Source organism: Caenorhabditis remanei, chromosome V, assembly GCF_010183535.1.
Source record: "Caenorhabditis remanei strain PX506 chromosome V, whole genome shotgun sequence".
In the NCBI taxonomy this organism is placed as follows: domain Eukaryota; kingdom Metazoa; phylum Nematoda; class Chromadorea; order Rhabditida; family Rhabditidae; genus Caenorhabditis; species Caenorhabditis remanei.
The window spans coordinates 3,774,545-3,798,917 of NC_071332.1; the positions used below are offsets into that span (position 1 = coordinate 3,774,545).

A 24,373-nucleotide genomic window follows, 5' to 3' on the forward strand; every position below is an offset into this window, starting at 1 on the left:
AACACCTGTTTAACAGTTTTTTCTGAAATCAATAATAAAATAGCCAAGCTAACACAAATATAGTCAAGAGAGCGCAGAGAAGCTAGAGTGTCTAACTGCCTGCGTCTCTTTTCCCCCTTTTATCAGTCGCGCTTCTTTAAAAGCGCATATCTCAAAAACGTGAAAAGTTATCAAAAAGTTGTCAACTACAAAAATGAAGCTCAAGAGTCATTCTACAACATATCAAAAATTTGAAACCATGAAATAATTTCAGACACGGTGACAACACCTCAAAATTGGCTGTTTTTTTTTTAAATCTTGAATGTCATAAATTTTGTCTAGTTTTCGAACTCTTGGTTTTTTTCTAGCTCAGAATTATGTTTTGTGTTGCAAATCGTTTTTAAAATATAATTTCAATCCCAATTGTATAATGTTCCAAGAGAATGTGTTCCAGATGGCCAGCATCTGTTTTCATTCATCTGTTCCATGGAAGTGTGAAAAGTGTAAAAAATTGGGAACTCTCTATCAGGACATCAGTCATATATAAAGGGATCTTTTTTCAGGCCCGACTAAAAAACGTGGTCGGTCGGAGCGGTGTGACCGTCAATGGCATCGCTCTCCATCACTCTTCTGACACCTTGCTCCAAGTGGCGGGTAGCTCAATTATCGTCAGCTCAGCGGGTGGACACGATCGATTCGAAGGGCATTTGATATCACAAACAAAACAACAGTTCACATGTGTCGCTGTGACGGCGTGTGGGAAATACGCGGCGACTGGCGAGGTATGGTGTCCTATATCATTGGAAAGCTGAAAAAACGCTGATTCCAAATATATATTCAGTTTTTGCACTCGAGGTCTGGTATTCGAGAAAAACGAGGTCAAAGTTTTTACCCTACCGACGTGTGAAACATATCGGCAGCGTGGTACCCAGGGATGTGCGGAACTTAAAAATTTCGAAAATTTCGGAACTCGGAAATTTTCCGAATTATTCTTTTCGGAAACTTGGGGTTTTATATTTTTCATAGTCAAAGTCAATAAAAATGCAGTAAATACTAAAAATTTTGTAAATTTTGACTCAAGTGTGATATTTTGGCACCGTTCACTTTGGTTTTCTCTTGATTCAGTGTAAATTTATAAAATTGCGGAAATTCCCGAAACAATTTCACGGAAATCGGAAAGTTCCGAAAAATCCAAAAAAAAACACGGAAATTTATCGACGGAAAAAAGTAGGAAATTTTGGAAATTTCGGAAATTTCGGAATTTCCGATTACCGTTCCGCACTTCCCTGGTGGTACCTCTTGACAGCGGTCAAAACTTTGACCTCGCTTTTCAAAAAAAAAATCTGAGTATATATTTGGAATCAGCGTTTTTTCAGCTTTCTAATGATATAGGTTACATCCTGTAACTCACTTCCCTCTGTGGAGCATGCTTCCATCAATATTCTTTGTTCCAGACCGGCCACCAACCGGCAGTCCGTCTCTGGCAACTCCGTGATGAGCAGGGCAACTTTATCGGACGGCTCATCCGATCCATGCAAGCACATACCGTATCCGTCACCATCGTCAGGTTCACCCCAGATGACTCCACTCTAATATCCATCGGATGTCAACACGACGCTCAAATAATTACGTGGGATTGGAGGAACGGTCATGACCTTGGAGTCGGGAAGCTCATGTCGCCTGTCAACGCGCTAACGATATCTTTCGACAGCAGCATGTGTGTGACTGTCGGAAGCAAATCTGTCAAATATTGGTTCTTGCCACTAGCTTCTGATGGGATGAGTAAGAGGACCGGGTTGACGGTAAGCCTTCGGGAAAAGACACTCTGAAAACGTGAATTTTGTTGCAGAGTCGATCAGCTATTCTGGCTGATAAGAGAAACGTTAACTTTGTCGACGCGACGTTTTGTGATGCGACGAATCGAATGGTTGCGGTGACATCGAGTGGGGAGTTATTGGAGTTTAATGGGAATAAGAAGGTAGATCATAAACATTTTTGTAGTTTGATAGCTCTGCAGAGTTTCGAAATACACGCCTTAGAAATTACAGTGAGAGAGCACAGAGAGTTAGAGTGTCTGGCTGTCTGCGTCTCGTCTTTTTGAATTTCGCTTCAAAGTGTTCCATCTCAAAACCTAGATCCGCTACCAAAAAGTTTTCAACTACAAAAATGTAGCTGATAAAATTTTCAACGATTTTGTAGTTTACAACTTTTTGATAACTTCTCACGCTTTTGAGATACGAGACTCCAAAAATGGGCGGTGGGGAGAGGAGACGCAGATAGTCAGACACTCTCGCTTCTCTGCGTCTCCTCTCTCCACCGCCCATCTTTGAAGTCGTGTATCTCGACAGCGTGAAGAGCATGCAAAAAACTTTCAACTGCAAAAATGTAGGCGTTGATTAGATCTACGCAGCCATTATAAATTTGAACGTTCTATTTCAATATAAACTGCTGAATTTTCTCCTTTTCTAAGTTTTCATTTTTTTTGATTTTAATTTTTCCAGTACGTCAAATGTTACTCCTGGAAAGAGAGTGGAGACTTCAAGGCGATTTGCATTGCAAAAATCCCAGAAGGATTGCTAGTCGGATGCTCGGATGGCCTTGTTCGACTGTTCTGTTTGATCGGGGAAGATCTGGATTTCTTGGCAGACTTGGCCCCGCCCACTCACTTGTTTCAAGACCCATCAAATGTCTACGAGTCGCAACAGTTGCAGAATCATCCAGAAGATGCAATGTGAGTAGAATATTGAGGGAAAAAGCGGAAGAGGTTAGGATTCTGAATCTGCAGTTAGATTTTGACAAGAATAGAAATACACCGAGATAACCGGCCTACTTTGAGAGCGTGTATCTTGCTTCAAATCGGTGCTAGAAAACATTTAAAAACATATTGAGAATCCTCATGACGGCAGCTATCCAGACATATGAATTTCATCTAAAATTCTTCCATATAGCAAATTTTTTTATTGGTGTGAGGGACTTTTACGGTCAGTCCCCATTAACAATCATTTTCAAACATCACGAGTTCAGCTTGTCTTGAAGATTCTGCACCATTTACCATGGTTCCGAGTCGCTACGCAGCAAATCTGAAACTTCCAGATTCCCGGAACCCCGCTGCCTCGTCGCCTCCACCTCCAACGCTACGTTCGTCGTCGGCTACGCGGATCGATCTCTGATCGAGTTTGCCCGCGAAAACAAGTCATGGTCATTCCGAAGAGCAAGTCTCGGTCATACTGGTTCTGTCAACTGCATCGAACCCTTCCCATCCTCGTCTCCATGTCTACCAGCAGGAACTCTGATAACCGGTGGCGCCGATGGTACCGTAAGATTCTGGAATTTCAGTGGAGAGAGTGAGGATAAGAAGGAGATTGCTAATATCTTGTGCCCCTCCCTGCTGAAAGTGGTCTACCTGGATGAGAATCCGGATCTATTGATTGATAAGAGAAATTGTAAGTTTTATTAAAAAGTTGATTTCCAATAAGACCAGTAAGCTTTCAGTAGAATCCATTGGTCCTTCTAACGAGGAGCCTGCCACGTCATCCTCCGGAGTCCTTTGCACCCGAGTAACTCATGACGGCAGAATGATGATAGCTGGCACATCCGCAGGAATGTTATAGTAAGCTACTACAGTACCCATGTGCCAAAATTCATACAAAAATTTCCAGCCTCATCGACCTATCCTTCTCGGACACTCCAATCATCGACGTCATCAACGCCCATGACAACGACGTGACCTCCATCGACTTCTCCGATCACGCCACCACCTCATCTCACGATCAACCAATGTTCTTGGCATCTGGAGGACGGGATCGATTTGTTCACGTGTTTCGAAGGATACCGTATAGCTCGCAGTTTGTGCATTGTGCAGTGCTGGATGGGCATCAGTCGGCGATCAAGTCGATCAAGTTTGCATCGGTAAGAGGAAAGAGGGGAAATTGGGAAATTAAATGAGATCCGGAAGGTAGATAAGCGGGGGAAAATTATTGCTTCCGATTTTTGCATGAGTCATTGGAGGGGTCTACGATAAGTTAGGTAGCCTAGTCTGGGAAGAGAATGGATTCCATAACCAAATACCGGTTCTAAACGGGCCGGCGCGTAACTCGCTTAAACGCAATCTTATAAGCTGAAAAATATACCAAAATGTAGATCTTGACGAGTTTTATGTCTGTGACTTACTACTGGCCCGATGGCAAATCGTTAATGTGCCGATGACCGGGCTAGCATGACTTTTTGATAACTTTGAGTTTTTAGACACTTTATTCCGGCCCCCGCGGCACATTAACGACCATCCGGCCCGTTGCAGGTCGCAGGCATAGAGTTCGCCGAGTTTTATATTTTGGTATATGTTTTAACTCATAATATTGAGTTTTAAGCGAGTTAGGCACCGGTCCCTGTCGGATCGTTTTGGCCTGGTTTGCAAGTATGCTTTAAACGTGCACAAGTTTTCACAGCGATTAGAATTTACTACCATTCGAATCGTCTTGAAATGCTGATCATTTTGGTATAAAACGGATAAAAAAAGATTTATAATAGGCATGTAGCCCCAGACTCACTGACGTGTTTTATGATACGGTGTTGAACCGGCAGTCTCTATGTTTTTGAAGCTTTTCACAGTTTAGGAGTGGTATTGCATTTTGGTACCATTCGTCTCGTAATTTTATCAAAATATTTAAACTTGCAATACACCGTTGAAAATAGTTGAAAATCTATGAACAAACATAATTTTTATCCCACTTGACACATTTTTGTAACCGCGCTCTATCGACCCTCTGACAACTTTTTTCAGGCTATCATGTTTAACAAGGTCCCTACCTATGGGACATGTGTAAACCTTTCCAGAACTATTCCAATGTCAAAATCACTCTAGAAACATGACTATCATTCTGACAAGCCCGTCAACTTGATAATCAATATTTTCAGAACAATGGCCAACTCCATCTGTACACCGCCGCCACCGACCGAAGTCTCATAATCTGGAAGCTCAACTCATTCAGTGACCAGCACTCGGAGTTCACACGTGTCCAACAGATCTCCGTCACTTCTAGCATAGGAGATATGACATTCATCAAATACGTGGAGATGTTCGTAGTCGGTGGACATGACCGCATGCTTCGTCAATTCGATATCAATGGGAAGTTAGTGAGAGAAGTCAAGGGAACTGATGACGATGTGGCACACAGTGGGAAGATTCAGAAGCTGGCTGTAGATCATTCTGGATCCTATGCGATATCAGTGTGCTCCGATAAGTATGTGTATGTGGTGGATCTTCGGACAGGTGTCTGTCTAGCAGTACTTTGTGGTTTCGGAGCCCCTCCGACAGATGCCACGTTCTCGGATGACTTCAAAAATGTGATTGTCACCACGTCGAACGGAGCGATTTTTGTTTGGCAATTGGCAAAGAATCTGACGGAACGAATGATCTCCGCCCAAGTTCGGCTGATGGAAGAAGTTACTATGAGGTATTTGAAATTTGGGCCATCGATTCCTTGGGAGACAAAAAGATTCATATCGAGCGTGTCGAGAACCGAGAACAAGGGAGAAGATTCTAATCGCTCATTCCCCTTTTTCCACTTTCGATCATCGCGCGGAGACGCTTCTCTGCGAAGCTTTTTCATAACAATAATAATAACATTTAAATTTATTTAGAACTGCCACCCCCGATAGTTTACTCGGAAGTGGAAGTGAGACTATCAGCTCCAACTCATTCACACGACCATTGGGAGCACCCGAGTTTTCTGGCAGCTCTGCGTCGTTGTATTCTGACGACGACGATTCGACGAGATTTTCGAGTTCAGGTACGGTATTTGAGTCGCTACTCAGCGATTTCGAGTAAATCTTATGAAATTTTCAAAATATGATCAATGTTGACAGGGCGTCAGTATCCCACTGTCCCAAAAACTTTTGCCAATTTGTAGGTCAAATTTCGCTCTACAATTTTGTAGTTGACCACTTTTTTCTAGCTGTTCATGCTTTTGAGATATGCGCCTTTAAAGATGACTACATTTTTAGTGAGAGAGTGGGAGAGAGGGGAGACACAGAGAAGCGAGAGTGTCTGACTGTCTGCGTCTCTCTGTATGGTATCTATCTTCAAAGCGTTATATCTCAAAAGCATGAACAGCTATCAAAAAGTTTTCAACTGCAAAAATATAGCCCTACATTTGATCTACACATTTAATTAAACATTTATAAACCTGGACAGGAAATTAGTTTGTGACAGACCTCTGAAATTAATGAACTTTGACGCTTTGCCACAATTTTTCCCCTTGTCCGATTTTAATGTTTTTAGTACATTTTTATAGAAGAAATCTCGCTTTAAATTTTTGTAGTTGACAACTTTTTTCTAGCTATCTACGCTTTTGAGATATGCGCCTTTAAAGTCAGCAACCTCTGGCGACGAGAAGGAGAGAGGGTGAGAGACGCAGAGAAGCTAGAGTGTCTGACTGTCTGCGACATCTCTTCCTCTCGTTTCACTTTGTTATCTTTGACCGTTCATATCTCAAAAGCGTGAACAGCTATCAAAAAATTATCAACTGCAAAAATGTAGGCCGAGATTTCATCTACAAAACTCAAATAATTCAAAAATTTCTGCGATTTTCAGCCAAATATATATAAATATATATAATTTTTCCAGTCCGCAGCAGTCGAACAAAACGAGCCCTCCCGAACGGCGGACATCTGATCGGCAATTCGAGTTACGCACGTGTCGGAGATAGGTGCGTTTAAACAGAAAAATACTCAAAATGTTTCCTCCAGCCCGTTTCATTTTTATACTTTTCTTACACTTCTCACATCAAAATATTCCAATTCTTCTTCTCCTCTACACCTGTGGCATTCTTCTGGGCGGTACAAACACATATTGTTGTTGTTATTGTTATATCACACACTATTATATATGTAGATAGTAGTGGGTGTGGGTGTGTTGGCTTTACTTTTGGCACCTAAACCACTTGAAAACTTTTCTTTTTTTTCTTTTCACGGAGGATTGACATTGAGAGGAAGAGGCACACACACACAGTAAATCCGATTAGATATAAAAAAGTCATTCACTTCGATCTAGTTTTCTTTATACAGTACTCGTTTTCCAACTTTGAGGATATTCTATGTATATCCGTTTTAATTTTTCTGGTAGATTAAAAATAGAGCTTCATTTTTGTAGTTGACAACTTTTTGATAGCTATTCACGCTTTTGAGATATGCGCCTTCGAAGTTTGGAGGGTGAGAGAGGGGAGACGCAGAGAAGCTAGAGTGCCTGACTGTCTGCGTCTCTCTTCTTCTCCCCTTTCCTTGCACAACTTTCAACGTGCATATCTCAAAAGACTGAATAGCTATCAAAAAGTTGTCAACTACAAAAATGAAGGTCTAGATTTGATCTACACAATAATCACAAATTAGAGCGCCGTGAGATGGTTAGCGAATTTTTCGACGTTTTTTAATCTTTCTGAATTTCGTAATTCTACAGTAACCCAAAAAATACTATCGCCCAGATAATATAACTAATTAATCCACATAAACTAGTCAGGGTGGTCAGTTAGTTGTGAATCATCAAAAAAAATTCGAAAATTTTTGAAAAAAAAGAAGCGTGGTCGGTTTTTTTACTGTTTGTACATACATAGACTATGAATAATTGAATCGATTAGTTCTGAGGGTTTAAGCTATCCTTAGGCTCAGGCTTACCCAATATTTAGGCTTAGCCTTACCCAATTTTTAGGCTTAGAAACCAGGGCTGTGCAAGAAAAAATCCCGGTAGAAAAATAATGCCAAGAAAACTGTCTGAAAATGAGTTTTTTGGAGGCAAAAATCTTGAATTTGTATGAAAACTTTAAGTATTTCAAGGACAGTTTCAAGGACAATCACCTTTTTGCAATTTAAATTTTCAAAATTTCAGGAGAAATTCCCAAAATTTTTCGAACCGTTTCTTCGAAAACTTTTCGAAGAGTTTTGACCAACAAATTCCGACTATCTATGACATCACCCCCCGCCTCATTTTCCGGCTGTTCGCCAATTTATGAGCCCCCAATAAAAACTTGATGTGAATATTTCGTATACCCCATAAAATTTTGAATGCACACACACACTCTCTCTCTGACCACAAACTATAGTGTTGATCTGATTTTTGATGGAATTAGTTTCAAAGTTTCATAATCCATCGATGACCCCCCTCTAGACACCACTCAGTGACCACTACAGAACCAGTCAGTCTTCATACTCTTTTAGTTGATACGCTCCCTTTATGCAAATTAACACTTTGGTTTAGGTAGAGAAGGTGAGAGAGCACGTGAATCCGAGAGACGGTGCAGAGAAATTGATCTATTTGTCTAAATGCTCGAGAAACGGACTTGCCTTTCCGGTCCCCTTTTTTCTCTTTGTTTTTCATCGGCGGCTCATCGGTTTCGGGTGAGAGCACCCCGATGGCAACAGAAACTATTTTTTGAAGTTTTGAGGCTACCAAAACTCAATTTTTCTGAGATAAAACCGAAAGACATGAATTTCCCGATTCAGATTGTGGTCTAGATTTCCAGAAATTTTCTAATCAAAAATGTTCTGGGCAATATGATTTTGGAGTTGATTAGTTTTGGTGAACTTTGACGCTTTTCCACCATTTTTCCACTTCTTTTCCTTTAATTATTTTTATATAATATTGTAGATTAGATCTAGATCTCCATTTTTGTAGTTGACAACTTTTTGATAGCAATTCATACTTCTGAGATATGCGCCTTTGAAGATAGCTTCTTGGAGCCGAGAGAGGGAGACGCAGAGAAGCTAGAGTGTCTGACTTTTCTGCGTCTCTCTGTCTTCTCTGATTTTACTGGCTAGGAAAAATAGTTTCAAAATGACTGTAAAATGTCGAATTTCGAAGGTTTCAGAGTGAAAATTGCCAAAAAATGATTGATTTTGAAATATAGCGCTTTGAAGTTAGTGACATCAGAGAGAGAGAGAGAGAGAGAGAGAGAGAGGCAGACAGTCAGACACTCTGGCTTCTCTGCGTCTCTCCCTCTCTTACTTTTTCTTTAAAGGCGCGTATCTCAAAACCCTGCAAAGCTACAAAAAAGTTGTCAACTTCAAAAATGGAGTTCTAGGTGTGATCTACACAAAAAACATAAAATTGGAATAATACAGTTTTGACATTTTCACTTTTGTTCCACATCAATGACAACCAATAACCACAAAAACAAATGCTCTCCAAGGTATATTTGTACTAGATGTCATCCCTCTTTCTACAAACGTATACTGCCTGGTGTTCCATTTCGATTCCTCTATTTACACTTCCCGTTTTTGGGAGGCTCCCTCTTCTATTCTCTCTATTTCTCTTTCCATGAGAAGTTTGCACACCTTTTTCATCATCTCACCCCCGAATATCGATTTCTTTTGTAACCGAAGACTTCTTTTTTGAAAAGACGATTCGGATTTCGTACAGTTTCCTTTATTCTTCTTTGTCCCACCTTCCATAACTGTTCGTGTTCAATGAACCGAAAGGGCGAAGGAATGACTTGTGGGATATATACTAAGTGGATCAGTTTTGTACATTTGATTTCTTTTTTACGCATTTACATTAAATTTGACCAAAAAAACTCTCAAAAATGGATAGAAAATGGTCTAAAATGTGCAAAAATGACTTAAAAATCAAGTCGATGCACCATACTGTGGTTTTTTTTGTTTTTTTTTTGAAAATCACGATATTTGAAGCGTTGCAACGTTTTCCAATGTTATTGATTTTTATATAGTATTGTAGATCAAACCCAGATCTTCATATTTGCAGTTAACAACTTTTTTCTAGCTATTCACGTTTTCAAGATATGCGCCTTTAAAGTTATTTTGCTGAAACTGCGAGAGGGGAGAGACACAGAGAAACGAGAGTGTCTGGTTTCTCTGCGTCTCTCTTTTTTTCTAAATGTATTGTTTTTTCTATAATTCGGGTGGTTTCAAAGCTTTATGTTCTGTTAGTTAGAAAAAAAATAAAGAGACGCAGAGAAACCAGAGAAACCAGACACTCTCGTTTCTCTGCCTTTCTACCCTCCCTCTCTCTCCACCTCGCTCACCCTCTCGGCTCTACGGAGCTATCTTTAAAGGCGCATATCTCGAAAGCGTGAATAGCTATAAAAAAGTTGTCAACTGCAAAAATGGAGATTTAGGTTCGATCTACAAGATGATATGATTTGAAAACGGTGGGAAAAATGCCCTAAAAGTTACGGATAGTCAAACACGGAATTTTTTCTTTATCTCCCTGTTAGGTACTCATCTTTAAAGGCGCATATCTCAAAAACGTGAATAGCTATCGAAAAATGTTCAACTACAAAAATGAAGCACTAGGTTAGATCTACACACCCAATATAAATTTGTAGCGTTAAAAATATTTTTGAAGTTAGTACCATACGTTTCAAAGTTGGCTCTTTGATTTTACTACATCACGATCTTCGGTACACGAATTTTCAGAAATTTTCCAAAAAATCTCCAATTTTTTTTGATTAGTCCCTTCTTTTTTTTCTCCCTCTTACCCTATGCTCTCTATTCATGTTCCAAGATTCCCCACCTAGATTACTGCTGGAATTTCAATTCGTCTCACTTCACTTCCAATTTCAATTAGTGATGCCATTGGGCAGAAGCCTCTTTCCTAGAAGACACTAAAAACCAGTCACCTCTCCCTCCCTAAAACTAATCACCTTGTGGTCTCTTGGAACTTTTCTCCCCGTGATTTCACACGCGTAGTGCGTCGGAACGGAAAGGAACGGTCTCTGCGGGCGGCGGGGCTTTTGTTTTCCTTTTGCATTCGTTTTCTTTTCATCCCGCGGCTGCTGTCATCATGAAAACCGTTCGGAGGGGAGACATCTTCTCTATACGATATCACTTCGAAACTATTTGCTTCCTTTCCGAATATCAGTTTATGTGTTCCGGCAGGAGGAGGAGGACAAATTCTCTGTGATATAACAAATAACATATTAAATTCACATTTCTCTATAATATTAGTCAATAACATTTTAATAGTTTCTATTAAAATCGCATTTCGGCTTAAATTTTGAAATTTTTTTTTGCAAATTTTCACAAATGTTCAACTTTCTTTTAATATTGGTTCTAAAATGGTACAACGACTTAGCATTTTCTGACATTACCAACTGAAAAATTATTATTTTATGACATTAAGCCAAATATGGTGCATCGGCCCGAATTTTCTCGGTTTTTAAAATTTTTTTTTCAAAAAGCCACAGTATGGTGCATCGACTTGATTTTTGAGTCAATTTTGTGCATTCTAGACCATTTTTTGTATTTCAAAGACGAGATGTGTGGAAAATAATCATTTGGTAAAATTCGGACTGAATATGGTGCATCGGAAAGTTATTATTTTGTGCATTGTAACATTTTAAACGTGTTTGTTGCTAGGTTAGCTCCTAAAAACACCACATGGTGCAGCTGACCAATTTTCTCAGATTTTTCTATAATTTTCAGCATTTCAAGACATGATGCGTTAGCAAATAAGTATTTGATAAAACCGGGACAGAACATGGTGCATCGGTTCAACTATTTTTAAATTTCCAACCATTTTTTTATCTAACTTTCGACATTTTTCAAATTTCAAAATGGTGCATCGGTGAAAAATTTTGAATTTTAATGAGTTTTGTTCGACATAAAACTGCAAGATAGCGCATCGGACCTAGTTTTCTCGTTTCTAAACCATTCATTTCAGGTTTTTGACAATTTTTTTCAAAACAGTTCATCGAGCCAAAATGTCACAAGAATGGTGCATAGACACAATTTTTTTTTAGTTTTGTTTTTTGGAAGTTTTAAGACACTATTCTGGAGGTTAACTGAAATTGATCCAATATATTCTAACAAATGGCGCCCTAATGGCGCATCGGATCCGTTTTGCTGGTATTTTTGACCAATTTTTTCTTTCGTTCTCGGTATGGAGTCAACCAGACTCCCACGCATCATCAACTTCTTTTCTGCAATGCTATATTTTCGTTTTCTTTCTTTTGCTCCCCTTTCTTCCCAACATACATTCATTAATCATGATGAACATTTGAACCCCTCATCACCTTTTTGTTTGAACGCAGCTGTTATCAGGAGGGAGAGAGATAGAAACTATTTCTCTTTTTGTAGAGGTCATGTTTGATCAGTGACGCAGGTCTTATCAAAGGGGGACCCTCTGGGTTGGTGTTATTACAGAGGTATTGGGCGAAGGGGTGACTTGACCAAGATTCCCCTTTTAACGATAGAATGACAAAATTCAAATTTTCAGAAAAATTTTCATTTCAAAAACTCCTAAATTTTTGATATCGGCTTTAAATTCACTATGGCCCATTCCCATATGTATAACCGAAATATGGTGCATCGACCCTCACATTTCAATATTTTTAGACTGTCACAAAATTATAAATGTGACATTCAATAACTTTTTTGGAAACGATTTTCAATTTTATTTTTCAAAATTGGTTTTGCCCGAAGAGTTTCAATATGGTGCATCGATTCTGAATTTTCTGAATATTTTCAACTAATTATGCACATTTTGGCCAGTTTTCTAAAATGGCGCATAGATTGAAATACATTTAGATTAAATACCACAAATCAGGACATGCTCTTCTATTTTTTTTTCCTTTTAGATTTTTCCTCGATATTTTGTGCCCATTTCCCCAAGATGGTGCATCGACCCTCACTTTTCAACATTTTAGATCATTTGAGTTTCGAAAAATTGGCGTATCGACACTAAGTTTTCTTGGTTTTTAATCGTTTTGCCGTCATACTGTACTAAAAACAGATCGAAACCAAAAATGCCCAAAATATGGTGCATCGATCCAGAACTTTTTCTGTTTTAGCAAATTTTCAAGCAATTTTTTTCAAATCTTGAAAGGCCCGACTTGAAAACTTCTAAAATGTAAATCTACCCCAATAAGACGCCCCCAGATGGTGCATCAACCCTTAATTTCCAACATCTTTTGTCATTTTGCGTCAATTAGCGCATCGACACTAAGTTTTCCTGATTTATAACAGTTTTTGTCATGACGCACTGAAATCGGATCAAAACCGAAAATGTCCAAAATATGGTGCATCGATCCAGAATTTTTTCTGTTTTAGCAAATTTTCAAGCAATTGTTTTCAATTTTTGAACCGCCCGTCTCAACTCCAACAAAAAGACCACTACATGGTGCATCAACTTTCCAATTTTTCGTTTTCCAATCATTCTTCTCCACAAAAGTCTTTTTTCCATTCGGATCGAAACCAAAAATGTCCGAAATATGGTGCATCGACTCAAAATTTGTTCTGTTTCAGCCATTTTTAAGCAATTTTCTTCGAATTTCAATAAAAATGTCACTACATGGTGCATCGACTTTTCAATTTTTCGATTTCCAATCATTCTTCTCTCCACAAAAGTCTCTCTTTTCAAAACCCCATTTCTTGTCACATTTGCATTAATCGAATCGTTTTTTTATCATTCTTTCTCTCCTTTTCTTTCCTGCCACATTCCACGTCACACCTCTCGTGCTAAGTACCCCCACAAGAAACTGGAACACCTCGAATAGTTTGCACAACTGATTTGGTCGTCTTTAGCATTTCTATTCTTCAAAGTGATTTTGACCTTCTTCTTCGGTGGGAAGAATTTGGAAAGAATTTGCATAATTGCTAGGTGACGTCGCGACGATGGATCACGACCTTCACTTCTTCTTCCGATTAGAAAAGTTTCAAGAACGTAAACAATATATAAAATTATATCTATTGTTGTCCACTTTCTGTCATAATCATTTTCATTTTATCATTTTCTTTTTCCTATCGAATCTCTTATATCAGCTGTCTCTGTTTCATGCATACGAACAAAAATGATTGGTAGAAAAAGAAGATCGGATGGAGAGAAAAGAGAGAAGAAGTGATAAAAATCCCTTTTTCTCGATTAGAGATGATCCAAGAGGAGAGACGCAGACATTCTCTCCTCCTTTTCACTTTTTCTTTTTCTTTTCACTACTCATTTATTTAATTTCTGAACCTCCCTATCCCCCCAGAAAATGCCCATCATGATATGTGCTCGGTTAGTCTATATGTCTAAAAACCCTAAAATTTGCTGAAAATTGACCCCGCCCCCTTTTAATTTCTCATTTTTTGCAGCTCGTTCTCACCGGCGGTCCAGTCTGCGCCAGCAGTCGAACGGCGGACCCATACGAACCTATTCTCGCACGATCAGTACGGTAAGTGATGGGATTTTTTTTGAAACTTCATAGATTTAAGGTAGTAGGAATTGAACTTTTTTGAGATTTATCAAGATGTTTGGTTCAAATTGTCCGTTTTTCCAACTAACCAGTTCTGCAAACTTGTGATGAACATGGTGCATCTATCAAAAATTATAACTTTAGACTATTTTTTAAAGTGTTTTTTTCAAGTTTTAAGTAATTAAAGTGGTATATTGTAAAATGCCTTGATAATTAAATAATTGTTTTTGTTTTCATCAAAATTTTTTCTTTTTTCGAAAATTCGCAAAAAGCCTTGGTTTTCAAAAGGGTTTTGAAAGTTTTTGAGAATATTCAAGCCTTTAGGTTAAGAATTTATACGTTTTTGCCTAAAAAGTTCTGAAAAATTATTTTTGTTATTTTTTTCAAAAAAACACGAAAATTCTATTTTCCCATTTTACGGTGCATCGACATTTAAATGTTTGGTTTTTTAATCAAAAAGGCACTTTTTTCTTGAAAAAACAAAATTTAATTAGGTCACATGAACTGAAACACAGCAAAAAATACATCAGTTTTTGAAAAATTTCTGATTTTATCGTATATTGGTGCATTGATACCAAAAATGGTGCATCGACCAAAAACCCAAAAAATTTAGATTTTTTTTACAAAACTAGGCATGGGACGATTTCCAGTTATTTCCGAACTTTTTTTTGGTTTTCATAGCCTAAACAATGTAAAAATAACGTTATGGTTGAAAATTTGCATTATTTGGAACATAACTGACATAACTACACAATTTTTGGCTATAACATGGTGCATCGACCTTGAAAATAGTTAGCATATTAGCTCAGCACACTTCTTACAACCGCGTTCTACCGAAACCGAAGAAAATTGTAAGCGAAATTGAGAGAGTCAGAGAAAAAAAGGCATTTTTCAAGGAACATTTCGGTGGAGCGCAGTTGTAATAACTGTGGCGAGTAATATATCTTCAAACTTTAAATGGTTACAATTCCGCTGCGTAGCGACTCAGTACTTTTCCAGAATTCGATACTTTTCCAGAAACCGACATCTCCGAAACCCAATCGGATTTCGTATCCTCGAGAAGAAAGCACCGAGTATTTTCCGACGAAGACGACCAAGACTCAAACTTAGGAAGTGGTCAGTATCTGGCGGCTCCAATCAACGATCCGCGTCGTTCGGCGTCACCATCTTTGTACAGTACTCCAGATCACCTGAGAGAATATCAAAGTAGTAAATCGATGATGAATTTACGGTAAGTGCTGTGTACAGTACCGCTCGAAAGTATGTTAAGTTTTGCCTTTTTCAGTTGAAAATGCTCAACTTTGAGAGTGTGTCATAGTAAAACTAGCAGTCCCACGAAATAACTTTTCATGGATCGAACAGACCAATAGTAGAACTCCATTGTTGTAATTGACAACTTTTTTGTACGGACAATCCCTAGAGTGTTATGGTCATTTTAAGACGACAGCTCAAAAATCGCACTATTTTGCACTGAAATTGGTCGATTTGAGGAAGAAATTACTTTGTCGACACGTAACTTGCTAGTGCTTGTACAAAATAGTTGTCAACTACAAAAACGGTACTATAACTTCGTCTATTTCAACACTACAAAAAAAATTCTGAAAACAGATTCAGAATCCTCACGTCTTCAGCTTTCCAGTCAAATAACTTTTTTATGTTTTCAGAGACGTAACGGGCGGTGGTGTCCGCGTACAGACAGCCAAAGAACTCATGATGTCTCATATCGCATCCCAACGTAATTCGCAGTCTGGTGAGTGTCATTATCATTGAATCCTAGAAGTTTATTATCTTGTTTCTAGGATCCTCCTCCCACTTGTCATCAACGAACACCCCAACATCTGGCAGAATGAAGTGGGAAAACATGGCGCAGTCATCGAATAATAATGGTCAGTTTTCGATGGATTTTCTTATAGTTTTTCGTCTTTTGGACATTGGTTGCTAGGATCCCATTTTCATATTCTTTTTTCAAAATGCAACAATGAGATGTTGAAACATTGAACATTGGTGCATCTCTATTTCCCCTCCACTTTAAGATCCCGTCATACTTTCATAACATTTCAAATTTTATGCTTGGGCAATTAAAACATTAATCAATTAAAAATCTAACCGGTTACGATACGTCAAACTGTAAATATTTGCTAAGACAGTGAAAATCACAAAATTTTTTCTATTTTTAACAGCAAGGAATAGTATCCCCTATTGCCACCACTGGTTCAAATTTTAGTTCATTGTGTTGATCAAACCTAGACCTTCATTTTTGTAGTTTACAACTTTTTGATAGCAGTTCACGCTTTTGAGATATGCGCCCTCAAACTTAGGTGGCTGAAGCGGAGACGCAGAGAAGCGAGAGTGTCTGACTTCTCTGCGTCTCTCTTCACAAAAATTTGACTTCAGTGGCGTCCAAACTGGAGCGAAAATAGGGCAAAATACCTAAATTGGGATAATTTTGCGGTTTCTAGTGAAAATTGAATAACCTTGAGAGTCCGTCACATTGTTGTGGATAGCTCAATTTTTTCAAATTCTAGCTCATTATGTGGATCAAACCTAGACCTCTATTTTTGCAGTTGACAACTCTTTGATTGCTATTCACGTTCTAGAGATATGAGCCATCAAACTTAGGTGACTGAGAGAGAAAGAGAGGGGAGACGCAGACAATCAGACACTTTAGCTTCTCTGCGCTTCTTCCTGTTGCGCTGCAAGCAAGCGTTGCGGAAACCTTCATATCTCGAAAACGTGAAAAGGTATCAAGAAGTTGTAAACTACAAAAATGGAGGTCTAGGTTTGATCTACACAATAAACTAAAATTTGGAGTAGAGGGACTATTGGGGAGCCCGTTACGGACGTCTTAAATATGTATTAAGTTTCGAGATTTTCAACTTTCCACTGTCTCAGCTAAGATCACAGTAAGAGGTATCGTAACCAGGCTTGGTCGAGGTCGGGAAATCGGGATACTCGATTTCTCGGTTTTCCCGACTTTTTTCGGGAAAATTTCCCGACGAGAATTTTTCCCGAAAAATTTTTTCGAGAATTTTTCCCGACCGGGAATTTTCTCGAAAAAAATTTTCGGGAATTTTTCCCGACGGGAAATTTCCCGAAAAATTTCGAGAAAATCGGGAAATTTTTTGTAACAGTAATATTCAAAAGTTCGAAATTTTCCATTTATTTTTACAGGGTTTCAACCGATTTTTTGTTGTTTTTGAACAAAATACTTCTCAATTTTCATCTACGGTGCTCCAAAATAGAAAACTATTGAGTGCTGAAAGTTTTTCGAAACTGATGTTTCTCCAGCAAAACGTTTAATTGATGGGGTACCAATCTCGAACTGTGAAACCAAGTATACATTAATGAATAAAAATAAAATCTATCGAAAAATAGTTATTTTTAAGTCATTTGAAGTCAGTTTGACAAAATTCTCGAATTTCTCGAAAATTCTCGATTTTCCCGAAAAAAAGTTTCGAGAAATTTTTTCGTTCTCGATTTTCCCGAAAAGTTTTTCTCGACCAAGCCTGATCGTAACGGGATACAATTTTATTTCAATGTAACATAAGTAACCCAAATTCAAAATAAAATTTGAGGGATGCTGATTTCTAATGCATTTATTAGGTGGCGTTTAACTGGGTATCCCTTAAGGCTATTCCAATAGGTCCAAGTCACCTAGCAATCACACTCCACCTCTCTCCAAGCGATTCTCCATAGAGCGCACTTACCAAATCTCATACACCCCTCTCCCCCGCTGACTCATTACAAGCACAATTTCATCTTCCCCACCCCCTCTCTCTCTCTCTTCGTCTTACAAACATTTTGACCTCCCCCTCCCACCATTTCCGTTTCTCATGTGTCCCCCCTCCGTGGCCCTAACAAACAACAATCCCGCACAGGTGTTCCCCCCTTAGATGAAATAGTGAATAAGAAGAAGCATGCACAAATATTGATTAGTTTTCCATCTCTCCGAGCCCTCACAGTCCCCCCCCCTCCTTATGACTATTTCCTTTAAAGGGTCACCACCTTTTTCAATTCAAATGTCCTTTTCAATCAGACCGCCCGTCGTCCCCCATCTCTGCGTCTCCACAAATTCCCACACTATTTCCTCCAAAAGGTGTCCGATTTCGGACAATTTCTTCTCCTTATACAAACTTTTCTCACTTCCCCTCGGTTCTGGGCGCCGCGCATCTCCTCCTTACATTTCCAATGAATAACTAATTATTCTTCTTCTAGACTGGCATCCATCGTCCACCGTCGTCGTCCCTGACATTCATCACGTCTCGCCGGTTATGGCCACTTCAATGGCCCCGCCGCCGCAACACCAATATGGTGGTGGTTATAGGAATGATCATCATCATGGTGAGCTTTTCGGTTTTAATTGGGCAGCAATCAATTAATTAAGTAGTTTTTTGAATCTCCAAAAAGACCTTATTCAGCCACCTGGCTGGCAGGTGGCGGAACTGCGCGGCTTTTTTTGAAATCATAGAAAAGTTCCTACTTTTTTTTTTCAAAATTAAGAATTTTAAAGACTCATAACTCGGCTCAAACAAGTCATAGAGAATCGATTTTAGAACTATTCTATCCGTCTCAAAAATTATATTTAAAGTACCGAAATTCAAGAATTTTACTTAAATACCAACTGCAGTACAAACTTTTTTGTCTTTGTAAGTGTATTAACCTTCAATTCTCCGCAACTCGGCTCAAAATAATCGCAGAAAAAATTATTTTGGTACCATTAAAACCGCCTTAGAAACCATATTTTGAATATTAAATTTTCAAAAAAATTATTTCAAAACAAGCAGCAAAATACATTCATTTCCAAGCAGTGTTCTGTTACATAAATTAATGTGTCAAACTTCAAACATTTGAAACTCAGCTCAAAAAAGTCGTAAAGAATTTATTTTGGTACCATTAAAACCGCCTTCGAAACCATATTTTGAATATTAAATCTTCAAAAAATTATTTCAAAACAAGCCGCAAAATGCGTCCATTTTCAAGCAATCTTTTGATCCATAAAGTAATGTGCCAAACTTCAATCCTTTGTAACTCGGCTCAAAAAAGTCGTAGAGAACTTATTTTGGTGCCATTCAAACTGCCTGAAAAGCTATATTCTAAATATAAAACTTCAAAAAATTTTGCTTAAAAACGAGCCGAGTCCATTTCAAGTAAATGTTGGTCTATAAAGTAATGTGCCAAACTCGGCTCAAAATAATCGTGATGATGTGATTTTACTATCAATCAAACCGCCTTAAAAAGTACTGTATTATCCATGAAATTTCAAATTATAAATTCAAAACCAATTTCATTAAATGATCATTTTTGAGTAGGCCACGTTACACCCATAACTTCAAATCACGGCTCTTAGGGATTGTGAAGTTTTTCTTTTACCACCATTCAAATTGTCTTAAAAACAAATTTTAAGTTCAAGACATATTTATCAAAAATTTGAAACAAAATTGCGCCGCTGGCTTGTCAACTTCAGTCTTACTTCACCCAACCGACAGTCGACAAAACTTAACTAATCAATTTTCAGCGCCCTCCTACCCGATGCCAGACACCACTCACCCTCCACCACTGGCTCCTCGTACAACATCCCGAGTCTTGACAGCCGCACCCTCCCAACAAGCCCTCCAACAAATCCAAGCAAACTCCCCATTCCGGCGAAAGTCAATGGATAGGAATAGTCTATCGAAGAAGTTTCTGGATAACGGCGGCGCCCAGCCAAAAACTGTCTGGAGTCCGTCAGCTCTAGCGAATTCTGGAGCACCACGGAGGAGCAACTCGAATCTGTTTGCGGCGACAAATCTAGAAGTTCCTACGACGAATTTATCCAGACGACGTAAGTCTTGTTATGAAATAAGAAAACATGAAAACATAAAAATTCCCGAATCCATCCCTTTGACTAATTGTCTAAGTCTCTCTCTCTGATATCTCTGCGTCTCTTTAATTGTCATAATCTCTCTCCGATCCCGACCATCCCGTTTCAGACACAGATAAGCAACCACAAAAACTGCGTTTTACGACCACTGTTCAAACGCGCGAGATTTCGTTGGACCATGAATCCGATGACGATGACGTCATCACCTCCACCACGCTTCATCACAGACGGGGTCAGTATCAACGAAGACCGAGTACTGTAACAGTAGACACTCGGGATGCCGACGTGGCACGACGGCGTGTTTCGAATTCGAGAAAATCTGAAAGAGGTGATACAGCAACACTTCACTGGCAACACACTTCTCATCGTCGCATGTCGTTTCCCTTGTGTCATTTTTTACTATTTCTTCCCTCTAACCTTCATTGTAAATGAAAAAATATAATAAAAAGAAGAAAAAAGATTTCTCCCCGGCCGGGAATTGAACCCGGGTCTCGCATGTGACAGACGCGGATACTCACCACTATACTACCGAGGACACGATAGACCGAGGAGGTCGTTTGTCTAGACACCCCTGGCCTCTTCTCTGTTTTTCTCTCCGCTTTGTCTATTCCATGTCTTTTCGGGGACCCACTTCCACGGCTCATTAATCTCATACATATAAAAATAACTGAAATTTTTGCAGCCGATGACCTCAACTTCGCATCCTCTCTCCGAAGTCGAAGCCAGAGCCCGAACAAGTTGGCACTGAGCCAAATGATCAATTCACGTGAACGAGACACTCCGTCGAGCCCATCGTCAACCACTGGAAGCTCGATCGTCGGCAGGAATCTTCAACAACGACGTCGTGATTCAGATGTCTCGTATGTGAGATCAGCGACACGTGGACGAGATGAGATGCGCAAAAGTACGGACGCCCTGAACAAGTTGATGGCGGTCCGATCGAAACTCCACCAGTCCAGTGAGAATCTGAGAAAGTCGACGGAGAACCTGGCGCTGCTTAAGAATCTGGAAGAGGCTTCGAACTATTCGACACCAAAGTCACGGACAAGGAGTAGTAGTAATTTGAGGAATGCGGAGGTTTTGGGGAATATGGAGTCGTTTGGCACGTTTGATGCGGATTCCAGGATGAGATCAGGGTGAGTGTTGAGGGTGGGTGAAGGGAGGGTCGAAACTTGGCCCGACATTCTAAGATCAGTCTCATATCAAGTTTGATAGATCTGGTATAGCAGATCATGGTCCACAACGGCCCGAAATAGTCTTTCCGGCTACAGTTTGAGACCGATATAAACTCGCCTTTCATGATTCGGCACTATTAATATAGGAGTCTGTGTATTACAGCTTATTGTGATACGGCAAGGTATAATAAGAACCACGCTTGTCAATCGGGCCGACACGGGCCGGCACTTAGCTGGCTTCAAACTCTATATAATAAGCTGAAAAATATACCAAAATGTAGATCTCGGCGAGTTTTATGTCTGTGACTTACTATGACGGATCGTTAATGTGCCGCGGGCCGGGATAATGTGAAATCTACATTTTGGTATATTTTTCAGCTCATAATATTGAGTTGGCCCGTTTTGGGTCGGTTGACAAGTATGATAAGAACTTACCTTGCATGGGCGAAATTTGGTCCAGAAATTGATTTTGGTCCAAAAAAAAATCGCCGTCTGAAATAGTTCAGCATGGCTTTGAACGATATTATACAATCCACGGTATCAAAGTATCGTTGGGACTGTGACATGAATCTGTTACGGCGCGGCATGAGATAGCCTGGTAGACCCAGGACATAATCAGAATATAGAACAGTCCGAGTACAGTACAGTGTCATACTCTACCGCGGCACAGTTTGTCGAGGTCCTTAACCATCGGGCACAGCCAGAAACGATACGACATGACCTAAACTGGCAGAGGACAGGGCCCTCAAATAATATAACTGATCTGAAATTGTTTTGCGCGGTCCGAAATGATTCGGTATAGTCGAGTACCTTACGACGGGGGTGACGATAGCTCGAAGCTGTCACGGCCTGAAACGGTTCGGTGATACCTTTCGAAAATCTTAGACCCCTCTCAAAAGTTCATTTTTCCCTGACCGCCACGCACACTTTTTGTCACAAGTATGAAAAAATGGGTGGAGCCTTTGTTTAATGATAGAAAGTGGTTGATTCGAAAAACTGATAAGACAAACTGCACAAAGACATTTCCATTTTGTAAGTACTGACATTTGAGTTTTCATTTTACACAAAAACTCATTGACCAATATTTTCAGCTCTACCAGCTCCCTCGCCCAATCCCGAATGATGGCTCGAAGCATCGGCAACCTCAACGAGGGGCTCGCAATGGAAGGCTCTCAAAACACACCAAGTCAACGACTCGCCAATACCATCCAAATGATGCGAAAGGCTAGTAACCCCGACTTGACGGCTCCCGAACAATTCGAAGACACCGGAAGCCCGTTCGCTCAGAGGATGGCTCGAGGTGCCGTTCAGAAGAAGATGGAGAGGTATCGAGCGAAGAATAAGAGTGGAAGTGGAAATGTAGTGGGGAGGAATCAGACATCAGAGGAGAGTGATTCAAACAACTCGGATATGATGCCTTTGAGTATTAATAAGAGAGCGTTGACTGCTGGAAATCGGTCGACGACTGGATCCGATTTCTCGCCCGCTTCGTCAAGAGGATCTTCCTCATTAGCGATGGGTAGTGGACGTAAGTCACCGAACTTTTTTCCTCAAACAGATGACCTAATAAGATTTGTTCAGCAATCGGTAGCGGCCTCCCATCGAGCCGTCGTCTGTACGACCAACAACGTAGCGGTGGCCTCTCCGCGTCGGGTACCCCACGCCGTACTGGAAACAATTATTTGGTCACTAAAATGAGTGAACAAATGAACAAGTCGATGGAGGGTCCCGATTTGGGAAGCGACGAAAGTCCACGTAGCTCGGTGAACTCGCATGAATGGCAGAATCTTATGGAGAACTCGCAGGATGGAACTAAGAATCGTGAGTTTTTCACTTTTTTTCAACTTTTTTAGGAAAATGATAAGCCGAATTTATAATAACTGTATAGATCTAATCAAGGGCTACATTTTTGTAGTTGGAAGTTTTTTGATAGCTCTTCACGCTTTCGAGATACGCGACTTCAAAGTTTGGCGGTAGGAGGAGACGCAGATAGTCAGACACTCTCGCTTCTCTGCGTCTCTCACCCTCTCGCTGCAAAAGTCGCCGACTTTGAAGTCGCGTATCTCGAAAGCGTGAAGAGCTATCAAAAAGCTTCCAACTACAAAAATGTAGCCCTTGATTTAATCTACACAATCAATATAATTTCAAATGTTATATTTTGTCGAAACACTCTTTAAAATTGAATTGAATGCAATCTCGCTCTCTCTCCCCCTCCCCTTGTATATTCCTTTGTTCCATTTCCACCCATTTTCAGCACTGATTTGCCACGTTCAAGACTGTATGGAACAACTGCGGATTCATGTGGATAAAAGTCTTCAGGCAAAGAAATTGGTAAGATTTTTTCGGTCAATTCCCTTGTGATAGTCAGTGCCACCCCAGTATATGCTTATAATCCCCCCATAGGTGCTTTTGTGGTGTCCATATGGGTTACTGTAGTTTTCGTAGTGGGACCCGAATTGCGCCAAAACTAGGCCAAAGCTAAGAACGAGCTGATGTTAACGTAGGGACTAGTTTTAGGATTCTAGGCCATGCAAGAAAAAAAACTTAATATGAAAATTGTAGGTCAGGATTCTGAATCTGTTTTTAAATTGTTTCTTGGGCCAAAATTTGAGTTAATCTTAAGACTTGTAACTCCGCCCATTTTGACGCTAGAAAAATTCTGAAATCAGAATCAGAATCCTCACGTCTTCAGCTTTCCAGTCATTAAAACATTTTGTATGAAAATTCTAGCTGAAGACGTGAGGATTCTGAATCTGTTTTCAAAATTTTTCCTAGATCAGAGATACGGAAGTTCTTACTAAAACCTTTGTAACTTCGTCTATTTTGACGCTAGAAAAATTCTGAAAACAGATTCAGAATCCTCACGTCTCCAGCTTTCTAGTCATCTAATAATTTTCAACAATTTGAAATTTCACAGGTGGAGGACGATACGACTTTGGCTATCGAACAAAAGAAGATAGTTATGTGTGAGATCGACCGGTCCATCGAGCGTCTCATCGAAAAACTCAACCCAAATCAAGTAACCAGGTAGATCAAATGTTCTTAGTCTTAAAATAATTGTCTATTCCAGTAAACCATCTGACAGAAGCAACGGAAACCTGTCAGGCAACGACTACACTCCGAAAGGAGCCAATATCTATGGAATTCTGAAAGAGAATCTCTCGTCTAGACAATAA

At 39.6% G+C, this 24,373-nt stretch overlaps 1 protein-coding gene across 1 annotated transcript; it reads left to right on the forward strand.

The window, feature by feature from the left end:
• Positions 1-465: 465 nt before the first annotated feature.
• Positions 466-24,373, forward strand: GCK72_017097 (uncharacterized protein; the record flags this gene model as incomplete). The annotated part of the gene is made up of 24 exons (XM_053731886.1): positions 466-471; positions 543-761; positions 1,434-1,781; positions 1,829-1,957; positions 2,481-2,710; positions 3,073-3,422; positions 3,472-3,589; positions 3,639-3,888; positions 4,894-5,432; positions 5,620-5,768; positions 6,605-6,686; positions 14,062-14,141; positions 15,180-15,393; positions 15,827-15,912; positions 15,962-16,048; positions 18,378-18,503; positions 19,678-19,983; positions 20,132-20,350; positions 20,705-21,158; positions 22,289-22,725; positions 22,779-23,018; positions 23,452-23,528; positions 24,115-24,224; positions 24,268-24,373. 24 exons carry the CDS (start codon positions 466-468, stop codon positions 24,371-24,373), a joined length of 4,962 nt encoding a protein of 1,653 aa, XP_053580799.1.